The 12,583-nt window shown below is 34.6% G+C and overlaps 1 protein-coding gene across 2 annotated transcripts in view; it reads left to right on the plus strand.

Annotated features, from left to right (window-relative positions):
* The window catches only part of LOC145254789 (folylpolyglutamate synthase, mitochondrial-like), a 102,931-nt gene that overhangs the window by 39,247 nt on the left and 51,101 nt on the right, over positions 1 to 12,583 (plus strand). For both annotated transcript variants that reach the window (XM_080113576.1, XM_080113577.1), the window contains exon 2: positions 5,484 to 5,603. In XM_080113576.1, coding sequence (XP_079969702.1) covers positions 5,484 to 5,603 — 120 coding nt within the window. The remainder of the gene's footprint in view (positions 1 to 5,483; positions 5,604 to 12,583) is intronic.

Genomic DNA, 12,583 nt, shown 5'->3' on the forward strand with positions numbered 1-12,583 from the left:
AATATTAAGAATACAATTGTAAATTGCTTAAAATTTCTACCTGATCATAATTGATGAAATGAAAGCATTTTACCCTTCGTGGATTAAATAAAAGCTTCCGTTTGAAATCGTCTGCAGATTCCCAAGTTTGACAGAAAGATTCCCGAATTTGATGATCAGAGGTTACATCAGCCGAAACGTTGTGCGAATAACACTTGAGATTCGAACAGTTGTTTGAATAATCCATATCAAATTTGAGATTGTCGGACTGACTTCCTCATCTTGGTTGTTATAGTCACAACGTTTCGGCCGTTTTGCCTTCATCAGGTGTTTTGTATCAAACTGGGGAACCGTTTGTTAGGAGTCTCGAACCCAACCCTTTATTATTATCACGGGGGTACCCTGTTCGGACTCCAGCTAGGCTCTGGGACATAGTTGCTGATTCTCTGTTTTGAATGTTACTTTTCACTGCCTTCGTTCAGGATTGAACTTAGCACCTTTGGGTAACTGTAAACTTTGATACAACGTCTAGGACCTCTCGGCCATATGTCACTAGGACCACTCGGCCATATGTCACTAGGACAATTCTTAGTTGGTTTTTGTTAATGTTAAACCTATGTTGTTATTTAAGGTTTTCTCTCTTAGAGGTGTCCAAATTGCATTCAGCTCTGCGCTTTGTTTGCTCAGTAGGTTGTTATGTCCGAGCATGTGAGCTGTTTCTTTAAGTCTTCTCACTTTCCAGTGGGTCTCTCTGTTTATTATTTTTACTTCATCCCATAGGGGGCGATGGTCCCCCTCTCCATCCAGACATGGTTGGCTATACCCGATTTTTCGGTCTCCTCTTTAGTTACCGCTTTTCGGTGTTCTTCCACCCTTACTTTGAGGGGGCAGCATGTTTCACCCTTGTAAACCTTTCTGCAACTGCATGGGATGGAGTATATGCAGTTCTTGGCCATGTTCTCCTCCATGCGGGGCTTCACTCGTACTAGGTGTCGTCTGAGTGTTGACTCACTCTTGAATACCGTCCTGATGTTGTAGGGGGCACATATTCTCTGAATCTTTTCGGAGATGCCTCGTATGTATGGTAGGCAGACCGTTGGTGGTTTTTAGGTTTCATTCTTCTCTTATACTTTTAACACGTCTGGTGGATAGTATGCTATCGGGGTAGTTGGTACGACGAAGGGTATTCTTCAACCTGACCATTTCTTGGTGGTATGTAATGGTGTCGCTACTTATTGTCTCTGCTCGATGTTGTAGGCAGTGTGCGATTCCATGTTTGATACTGTATGGGTGATGGGAGTTGAAGTTAAGGTATTGTCCAGTGAAGGTAGGCTTGCGATATATCAAAAACATTTTTTTTTTTCATACTAATGTATCACTGTTTATTAAGACGCAAAAGCCACTCGAGTTAAAAAGATTATTAGTTGGTGATGCTTAGCACCCAGCACTATTTGATGCATAAAATAGTACATTTTGCTGTTGCACTTTGCAACGGCCTCTCCATAGTGAATGACTGCCCATGCGTGGCAAAGAGTCACACTCTTCAAGAGGTAACCCTGTTAATATGCATGGGCATAGATAGTACACGGCTGATCTAGAGGAGTAAACCTCGATAGATAATTGTGTTATTCCCATGGGTAAAAGTAGTTAATGTGACATCCAATGAAAATGTAGTAGCAGGTTAGAGAACAGCATGGTTGTCTGATGATCATATTCTTAGCAGTAGACAAGCACAATGCCCCAGTTAGCAAATAACTATGACGAGATGGTAAATTCATATATTCACTACTCTCTTTTGAGGAGTTTGTGTTTGGAAGAGCATCCATCCATAAAAAAAAAGTTGCTTTAAACAAACTATTACTGTTCTAAGTACTAGCAATCGCCAAAAGACAGACACATGTAAGCCATGGATATCTAGCCGCAATTTGATCGTCAGTGGTTGTAGATAGACGAGTCTTTGCTCTGAATATTTTACATGGGTAAACCATGAATTGGAGTTCAGCCAAGCACTTACCATTATATTTGCATATAGATTGTAAACAAAAAAAAAAAAAAAAAAAAAAAAGCAACCATCAGAAATTGTGTTTTGTGGGATACAGCATTGGAAGCCAATTTTGGCCATGTATAATTAAAGATGCAGAATTCAAATAAGTGAAACTGATCTCTGTAATAAAGTAAGCGTATGGTTGTTTGGCACACTTCATAGTATAAGAAAAGGTAGGAGAATGCAATAAAATGCTTGGTTACTGTTTGTGAGCAAATAATTGTTAAAAATTGGTACAAACTTCGGATTTTTATGCAGCATGTAGGATTCGGTCACAAGCAAAAAAAAAAAAAAAAAAGAAAGAAAGAAAAGAATTTGAAAAATCTATGGCTACTGTGTCTAATTATATGCTGATCGATCTCGTGGAATAACCTTTGCAAATGAAATGTTGCCGGCATGATTAAGCACCCTTTTTTTTCAAAGATGGGAGTGAATTTGTAATTGTAAACTTGGGCACCGCAAAAACTGTTAGATGAAAGTTCAGAATAGTTAACAATTTATTTTTGAAAATGCAGAATAGTTAACAATTTATTTTTGAAAATGCAGAATAGTTAACAATTTATTTAATCACAGAGAGGAACAAATAAGAAGGTGAAAAAAAAAAACTAAAATAAAAAGGGAGTAGGCAGAAAAGAGAAAAAGAAATGTAAAACACAAACTCGACTTTCCAGGGAAATCCATTCTGTTATTGTTTTACTCATATTATGTTTAATGTTTGTGGAAAATTTCAAAAAATTCCAAGGCATAGTTATTGAGAAAAGTGCAGACAGACGAACGGACAAAGGTGAATTTACAGGTCCACCCTCCTTTTGTCGGAGGACCAATAAATTTAGATCTATAAAAATTGCAACATTTTATAAAGCTGAAGAGCTTAAATAGTTAAAAACATAGCTACTTATATATATATATATATATATATATATATATATATAAATCCATTACTTGAAGTTGTAAAAAAGAAAAAGAAAATGGACATAAGATAATATTATTCAGTTTAAAAAAAATCAACTTTTTTACTCAATAATATTTCCTGCAGAAATTCCCCGTAGTACCGTAGGTTTACAACAACAGATGCCACATACAAATTCAATGCATCCTTATAGCCACCATCTTATGTAGTTTACTATCACCATTTCTGCCACATTCACTCGTGATCCGATGAGCAACACTATCACAATCGCCACATCTACAGAGGAAGAAGTTCCTATTTTTTTCTTTCAATATTTAGTGCTCCCACTGCTACCAGTTGAGACCGGGTCAAATTCTATATTTACGTACAATATTGTGTTTTCACCGCTATGAATTGGTTATTACATACATACACATAACTAATCTTTCCATTTCCTGATTCAAAAATAATAAATTCTCTCTTCTCAAATTTCGCTCATTTTGATTGGTTGATACCTGACTATTCACATATTCCAGAATCCACTTCTACAGTTAATAAATGAATGCCCCAAAATTATACTATATGGCATTACTCTCTATGGAAGGAAATCGTGCTAAAACACAAACTAAATTTAGCATATTAACCGATTGCCATCGCTAAAAAAAACAACAAAATTAAACATTAACTTATTCTCATCGCTCTCAAGATTACAATCGTGCGGAAAAAGAAAAAATATTAACTGATTAACGTTGCTCTATACAGAAGAAAATAACTTTGTTTTTTTTTTAGTTTTTTTGTTTTGTGGGATAAATTTTTACATTAGCTCCTCCTCCACAGTTTTCTTTAACATGATGACTTTTATAGGTTTTTGCCTATGCTGATTACAAAAATCTCACTTCATTTGGCAGAGACAAGCATTTTTCTATGGTTAGTGGTGTCTATTCCAAAAGCCATTCTTAACATGAGGAAGTTGAGGGTTAGCTACCAACAACAACCGTACTTTAAATTATAAACATAGATATTTGGGTGAGGTTTTCCATTTTTTTTTTTTTAAATATTTTCCATTTTTTTAAAATATTTTCATATATTATCTAAAATGACTGTTGGCAATTATAAAGTAGCAAATTCAACTACAACTTGGAATTATTTTAATTATTAAAAGATTTTTATTTCTAGAGGGGTCAACTTGATTTTAGTGCTTACTTTTAAAAAAATATACAGTTTTCGAATTCATAGAATTAACATAAAGCATAACAAAAAAAATCCTGTTTCCCCTGATTCAATTAAAGCGACTAGCGGCTTCCATTCCAGATGCACAATTATACGATAAACGCAAAATGATGACGTGGCTGATAATGCATAACATGTTGGTGATTTTTGCACAAAAATTTGGACATCCCTATCATCAACTGACAATTCATCCATATCGTTGACCCTTATCCTTGAGTGTTTATTGGCCTTCATAAGTTGTGACAAATTAAAAAGAAAAAATTGCTCTAAAGAAATCACAAAAATGTAAATAATCCGTTAAAGGTCACACACACAACTTGCTGCTTGCAAAAACATTTTAAGTATCTTCATTAAACATAATTATACTCTGTTAACATTTTAAGTTTTTTCAGAGCTTAGAAAAAATAAAATAGGTCAGCTCTCTTTGGGTCCAAATATATCTATATCCTCCGACTATTATTTAGCAACTAGCTAGCAACTTGGCGTTGCCTGGTCATACAATATGCTTAAACATGATATTTTAATTTATGCAGATTGTGTATGTATTATTATAGAATCAATCCTCTATTGATTATTATATATTACGAGGAATAATTTGCCCGGTGGACTAATTCTAAAAAAAAAAAAAAAAAATAATGATAATGTCATTGTCTGTGTTTGCTTACAATATCATGTCAGCTGATATTTGAGCTTGGTGATGAATGCCCTGGAAAAGTCACTTTTGATTAATGTTTAGTTTTAAAATATGCAAACGAAGAAATGATTTGCGGCGATTTTAAATGGTACCTCTTCTTTTATAGTAAATTAAACTCATTAATAAAAAAAAATAAAATAAAATGGTGAGATACATCCGGACTTGAACAGGGGATCACTCGATCTATAGTTGAATGCTCTACCACGAAGCTATATCTCCAGATAAGAAATCTGTTTAAGAAGAAATGATTTGTGGAAATTTCATTATCTCCCTTTTTCATTGTAACGTAAAATATTCCCCTGTAAAAATTCTTCTTTTTTCATCTATAAGAGAGAAAAGCTATTTTTAAGATCGAATTTTTTGGATTTTAGATACTTATTGGATGACTTTCTGTATAAAACATATCTAAGACACTACTCAACACATGAATTAACTTTGTGTGAAAATTTCAAGATAGACTCAGTCGTTTCGGAAAGAAGGAACTCACACAGACACACACAAACTCAAAGTGACTTTTATATAATAGTAGAGATAGAAATTATAAATAAAAATAAACATAAGTTGTTGTTTTTTTTTCTTATTTGTTTTTTTATGTTTTTGTTTTATTTTTTTCCCCAATATCTTCAAGTGTCTATTTGTTTTGGTAGGATGTAATGCGAGCACTCAATGGACTTATCTCAAATGCAACTTCACGGGCAACCGCAGTGAAGCATCCTGTCAACAAGCTGGAATATGCCAGAGAATATTCCAGAAGAATTGGAATGACCGTAAGTATCTAAAATGGGTAAAGTTCTCAACTGTTTTTTTTGTCTCCACTCCCAGGATTTATATATTACATTCATCGTCGTCGTCATCTTCATCACCATCGTTATATTCATTGTCATCATCATCATCATATTCAGTTTAACATCCATTTTACATGAGAGCATCCATTGGCTAGTTTTAAGAAATCGATTACCAAACTAACCTATCTCTGGCCAGGCCTTTATCTATCCCTCTTTCTCTCAAGTCCATTTTTATCACTTCCTCCCTTGATTTTCCCCATTGAACTGACCTTGCAACTTCAACTGTTCTACATCTATTAAACCATATTGTATATTGTTCTACTGATGAAGGACGGCAAAACTCGAGTGTAGAGCTTCCAGTCTGTGGCTGTCATGGTTTGTGTAGGCTGCAGCGTTGTCTAATTGTGGAAATAATTATATAGTATCTCACATTAAAATCTAGTATATACGTATGTTAATTTTTTTTAGTGAATATGCAAATTTAATTTGTGCAATACATACAGAGAGAAATAAAAAATCAAGTGTTATCATGGGTACGGGTGTGAAACCACATGACTCCCCCACCCTTCTCTGCTTGACAACAATCCCCGATCCCAACGCTGTTTCTGTGGTCTTCTTCTGTTTCATCTTATCTTCTTCCAGTTCTGGTCATGTTGTGTGTCTCACATTGGCGACTGCTGAGGAGGCAAGTACGGGTTCACAAGTAAAAAAAAAATAGCATAAAAGAAACAAAGGACTCAAACACAGAAAACACAAACTCCAACAAATTCTGTTAATATTACTTGGGTTCTAGATGTGTGTGTGTGTGTGTGTGTGACACCATCGCAGAAAACAACCCTCTAAGCTCTAACATCCGCATCTTAGTTTTCTATTGAGGCCATGTTCGTCAGTCGGTTGATCAACTTGTTTCTCCATCTTGGTCTCTTAAAGATCTCCCAATCTGGTTCAAGCCATAACCTTCCATTGACTGTCCCAAACTCAAAATTGTCCTCAACTGTCACAAACTCAAGACTGTCTGTAAATTATCCCTATATGTCGTAAACTGTAACAAAAATCGTTACCACTTTTAAAACTGTCTGTAAATTAACTCTAAATATATTGACCTCTATGTCCAGTCTTTTGTCCCAGTTATCAGCACACCCTGATTAACAATCCTGTTTCAGCTGCCTTTTGTGTGCCTTGGTGAGCAACTTTGTCTTCATTGTCTTTTTACTAACCTCACTTCCTATATCCGTTGTTCTGCTGATAAACTTATCTCCTCTTTTTGGTATGGTTTTTCCTTTTTATTTTCACTTCCTAACACTTTGAAAGAGGTGGCCATAGTATCACAGATGATGACATCGCTTGGGACTATGATGTTGGTGATGAGCCCTGTTATCAATAGCCACACTTGTATCAATACAATCCATCATCTTAATTTACTAGCATCCACAATGAATAAAATGTCATAACTATTCTATTTCCGACCACTTTTGCATACCTTGGTGAACCACTTCTTATACCTATTGTTTTGCTGATCAACTTATTTCCTTGTTTTTGTTATAGTTTTTTTCTCCCTTTCCTGTTTTCCTTTTTCTTTTTTTTTCCTGTTTTTCTTTTTTTTCCTGTTTTTCTTTTTTTTCTGTTTTCATTTTTTTTTTCCTGTTTTCCTTTTTCTTTTTTTCCTTTTTCTGTTTTCATTTTTTTCCTGTTTATTTCTTTTTCTTTTTTTTCCTTTTTCTTTTTTCCTTTTTTTTCTCTGTTTTCGTTTTTCATTTTTTTTCTTGTTTTTCTTTTTTTTTCTCCTGTTTTCCTTTTTTTTTTTTCCTGTTTTTCTTTTTTTTTCCTGTTTTTCTTTTTTTCTCCTGTTTTCCTTTTTTTCCTGTTTTTCTTTTTTTTTTCCTGTTTTCCTTTTTGTTTCCTGTTTTCCTTTTTCTTTTTGTTTCCTGTTTTCCTTTTTCTTTTTGTTTCCTGTTTTCCTTTTTCTTTTTGTTTCCTGTTTTCCTTTTTCTTTTTTTCCTGTTTTCCTTTTTTTTTTTCCTGTTTTCCTTTTTTTTTCCTGTTTTCCTTTTTTTTCCTGTTTTCCTTTTTTTCTTTTTCTTTTTTTCCCTGTTTTCCCTTTTCTTTTTTTTCTCCTTTTCCTGTTTTCCTTTTTCTTTTTTTTTCTCCTTTTCCTGTTTTCCTTTTTCTTTTTTCTCTCCCTTTCCTGTTTTCCTTCTTTTTTTCTCTCTTTCCTGTTTTCCTTCTTTTTTTCTCTCTTTCCTGTTTTCCTTCTTTTTTTCTCTCTTTCCTGTTTTCCTTTTTTTCTCCCTTTCCTGTTTTCCTTCTTTTTTCTCCCTTTCCTGTTTTCCTTTTTCTTTTCTTTTTCCTGTTTTCCTCTTTTTTTTTTTTTTTTTTCCTGTTTTCCTTTTTTTTTTTTTTTTTTTTTTTTTGCATGTAGCTTCAATTGTATTGTATTGGACCATATATTTCTCAATTCTAAACTACTCTTTTTAGAATATTTAATTTGTTGTTTATATTGTCTCACATTGTTTTTGTTTTCGTGTTTTCATAAACTGATAAAAACTTGATTATCTGGTTTAAGTGTTTCTCAAACGCTTGCTAGTCTGCATCTTCTAACGTAGAAGAGCAAAGTGGTTAATAATCTTGCCCAATCACTTTTCAATTCAAGCCGTTCATGACAAAAGTGCATATCATGACCCACTCTCCAGCTACTGCGTAGATATACACCGTACGCACATGTGTTTGCATATATGAATACACAAATGTCTATGGAAGTTTATCTCTGATGTCAAGGACAGTTTTACAGGTTGATTTATTAAAGTTTTTTTTTTTTATCTTGAGTCGAATGTTTATAAAACTCATTTCTGATATTGCAATTATTAAACATTGGAGAAGGACAAAAAGAAATTGACGATAATAAATAGATTAACAAATCAATGGATCACATTTCCGAATTTTTGAGATGAGGATTATTTTGGATTCTTCAGACTACTGTTCTCATCTTGAGCGCTATTTTCACAACTTTTTAAGCCAATGTAGCCTCCAACCTTCTTCAGGTGTATCTTGTCGAACTCGGTAATCTTTCTGTTGAACTTGGAAACAGAATTACTTAAAAATATATTGAATTTGAAGTGGAACAAATGGTATCTACGTAATTGTCAGGTCTCAAAAAATAAATTTATAAAATACGAGTTGGTAGAAAAATGATTATTCATGAAAAAACGCATTTGTAAAATCTAGCGATTTGAATTGGAGAGTTTGCAAGGGAGGTAATTAAGTTTTCAATTTCTCATAAATCCTATGCCAATTATAGGTGTATCATGTCGAACTTAGGAATCAGAACAGAATTTCAAACGGAATCCTTTATTTAATCCACGCAGGTAGCATGTTCTCGTTCCATCAGCCATGATGCGCCTGAAGGTGGTGGAGATGACATCAACTAAAACGTTGTGCAAAAAAATACTCAAGATGAGAACAGTAGACCAAAGTATCTAAATACTACGAAATCCATGGATTGTAATGACATTTACCATGATGATCAGTAGGTTATGCAAAAGTAGGTTAGCAATTGGAATGTTTGAAGGTGAGATTTGATCGCATCTAGAATTCAAGACAGGGTTGTTTTGAGAGGTTTTTATTTATGAAAGTTTATAGGTAAATTATTAAAATAAACAATTGTGTTTGGTTGTTTAGAAAATAAAGACAGATTTTGATGAATACAATGGGTAATGCCTAGAAAGAAAATGGCCGCTGAGTTCGAGTTTTATATAAAAACTGAAAATGAAAGAAATCCTTACTCTGCATCTAAATTATAAAGATAATTGTTTGTAAGCAAAGTTTGCTTCATTAAAAAAAAAAAAAAGACTTTATCTTATTGATCGACGAAATGCATCTTTTGAACATTTTCATCCCCTACCATCAATTGACTGCAAATAACGGTTTAATGTATATGGTAAATTACAGATTTCACACCTCCAAGAATTGGCTATTAACCGACTCTTGGCAATCCATTGAATTATTTAAAAATTTTGTTTTTGTGTTTTCATAAACTGATAAAACTTGTTTATTTGGTTCAAGTGTTTCTCAAATATTTGCTAGTCTGCATCTTCTAACGTCCTTGTCCAAGAGAAGAGCAAAGTGGTTGATAATCTTGCCTGATCACTTTTCAATTTCAAGCCGTTCATGACAAAAGTGAATAATCGTAACCTACTCTCCAGCTACTGCGTAGATATACACCATACGCACATGTGTTTGCATATATGAATACACAAATGTCTTAGGAAGTTTATCTTACATGCCAAGGACAGCTTTACGGTCTGATTTTTTTATTTTTATTATCTTGAGTCGAATACTTATAAAAATCATCTATGATGTTGCAATCATCAAAAACTAAAGTAGCACAACAATGGATAAATAATAATAGTATTTTATTTTTATTGGAATCTTTTGAGATGAGTAATTTGTGTATTTATTTCTTAACCTATTTATTATTTATTTATTATTATTTATTTATTTATTATTTATTTATTTATTATTTATTTGCGGACAGTTATCCTCATCTTCATAATTGTTGTTGTTTCACCACGTTTCGGCCAACTTCTTCTTCAGGTGATTTACTGCAACAGGATAGGAATGCTGAGTCTTGTAACTGTATCTCCAATAATTGTCAATTTTTTTTTTTTTTTTTTTTTACATAGGCATCACCACTTATCAAGGCCAAGAGGCCACTCAAGGATAAGGGTTAAAGAGTGTACAGTAGACATTGGACAATATAGTAATCATTAGTAATGAAAATTTGGTAAATTTGATAACTTATATAGAACGGCTCATCAAGAACTTATTTACGTTAGACTTGAACACAACCATATTGTAGTCAGCCGGAAAGCAGGAAAACGGAAGACAATTCCACAGGCGTGCAGTTCTAAGAAAGAAGCTTTGTTCATGGAATCTATGTTTAGGTTTAGGCACAGATAAAGAGTGGGGGGAATTATTGATAGTGTGTACAGCTAGACAAGTGTTTCTTGTAAAAGTTTGGCGAGGGGGGATCATAGATTGAAGCTTAGTTGAACACCTTCCATGAAAATAATGAGACATCAGAGACAAACTCGCAACATCTCTTCTGTGAGATAGAGGTTGCAAGGAAGAAAGAGAAAAGGACATCTCCTATGAGGCTACGAAGTCTATTTTGACCTCTATCAAGGCAGGACAAATCCTTTCTAGCAGCTCCTGCCCAGATGTGGCAACAGTACTCCATCCTTGGACGTACCTGGCTCTTATATAGATAGAGAATAGCATCAGCAGTGAGATATCTACCGGATCGATAGAAAGATCCCACCATTTTTCCAGCGGCCTTGGCAACAGATTTGATGTACGTGTTCCATTTAAGATCAGGAGTAAAGGTCAAGCCTAGAAGCTTGTCAAAACTTGAGGCCTCCTGAAGACGAGAGCCATTCATTTCAATTGATGCCAGATGTGGATCAGAATGTTGATGATGTAAAGAGAGAAGCTTGGTTTTAGATGCATTAAAAGTAACCAGCCACTCCTTTCCCCATTGTCATCCATAGTTGTTGATGTCTCACCCTGTTTTGGCCAACTAAATCTCTGGCCTGCTTAGTTTACCATCGGGGTAAATCACCTGAGGAAGGCTGGAGGATGAGTTGGCTGAAACGTGATGAAGCAACAACTATGAAGTCCACAAATAAATAATAAACAGGTTAATAAATTTTTGCACTACTGAAGGCATTCATCCGGGGTCGGTTGAGCCGGCTCCAAGTGAATTCTCCGCATCAAGAGTCAAGGCAGTCAATTTAAGTCTCTTTGTCTGCTGACTCCTCAGGTGCCTTCAATAAGTTTTCAGACTTTTTTGTACAGGGATTTAAAAATGTTGTACACTTTGGAAAATTCAGTATGTTATTGCTATACATCTTGTAAGATGACTGACCAATTTTTATGATTTCAGGTTCAAATGAACAGCTACAGCAGGAATTGGAATACACTCTACTAAAGCTTAATTGTCACAGCTGGTGAACTTCAAAAATGCAATCTGAACATGAGGACAGTTTAGAAGAACGATATGCAATAAAATTCTGTTGTAAACTTGGAAAAAAAAATGACACAGAAAGATATGTAATGCTTCAGACTACTTTTGGACCATCTTGTATGAATCGAGCATCAGTTTTTGAGTGGCATAAGAGATTCGAGGAAGGCAGGGAGTCTGTGAGGGATCATGAAAGGTGTGGGAAGAGTAAGGAAGTCAAGAGTTGATTGATCAAATAAAGAATTTAATGGATAAGAACCGTCGTGTGTCTATAGAGACAATAAGTGCACAGTTTGATGTCAGTTTGGGAACTGTTCACACAATTATTCATGAGGAACTGGAGATGCAGATGTACAAATGTACCAGTCCACAACTCCATCCTTGTTAGAGACTATTTGACCAAGATGGGCATCAAGACTCTTTCTGTAGTCCTGACCTTGCTCCCTATGATTTTCGGTTATTCCCTATGCACAAGGAAAACCTTAGAAACTGTTGTTATGAGACAATTTATGATTCCATCCTCACATTGCAAGCCACATCCTCAGTTGACCACCACTCTCCTTGTGCCATGCCAGTAGTCGTGTTGGTGCTATTGCTTTATGAATCTGATCAATTGGTGAACGATGATGGGTGTGCCCAAACCATCAGAGCCTTCTGATAAGTCTATGAAACTTACATCATGCGTTGATTGTGGTGTTTGGGATGTGGTTGGAGATACGGATCCCGATAATGTACCGAAGACACCACCAATCAAAGACTTCCAGTCTTTGAATGTCAGTTGGTCGCTACGAGTACACAAAAAAGAAAGAAAATGGCTGCTGAGTTTGAGTTTTGTGTAAATATTGAAAGAAATCTTTACACCAAATATAAATTATAAAGATAATTGTCCGTAAATGTTTACTTTGCTCAGAAAGTTTTTCCCTATTGAACGACAAAATTCATC

This window comes from Euprymna scolopes, chromosome 30, assembly GCF_053919585.1.
Source record: "Euprymna scolopes isolate OS-2025 chromosome 30, ASM5391958v1, whole genome shotgun sequence".
In the NCBI taxonomy this organism is placed as follows: Eukaryota; Metazoa; Mollusca; class Cephalopoda; order Sepiida; family Sepiolidae; genus Euprymna; species Euprymna scolopes.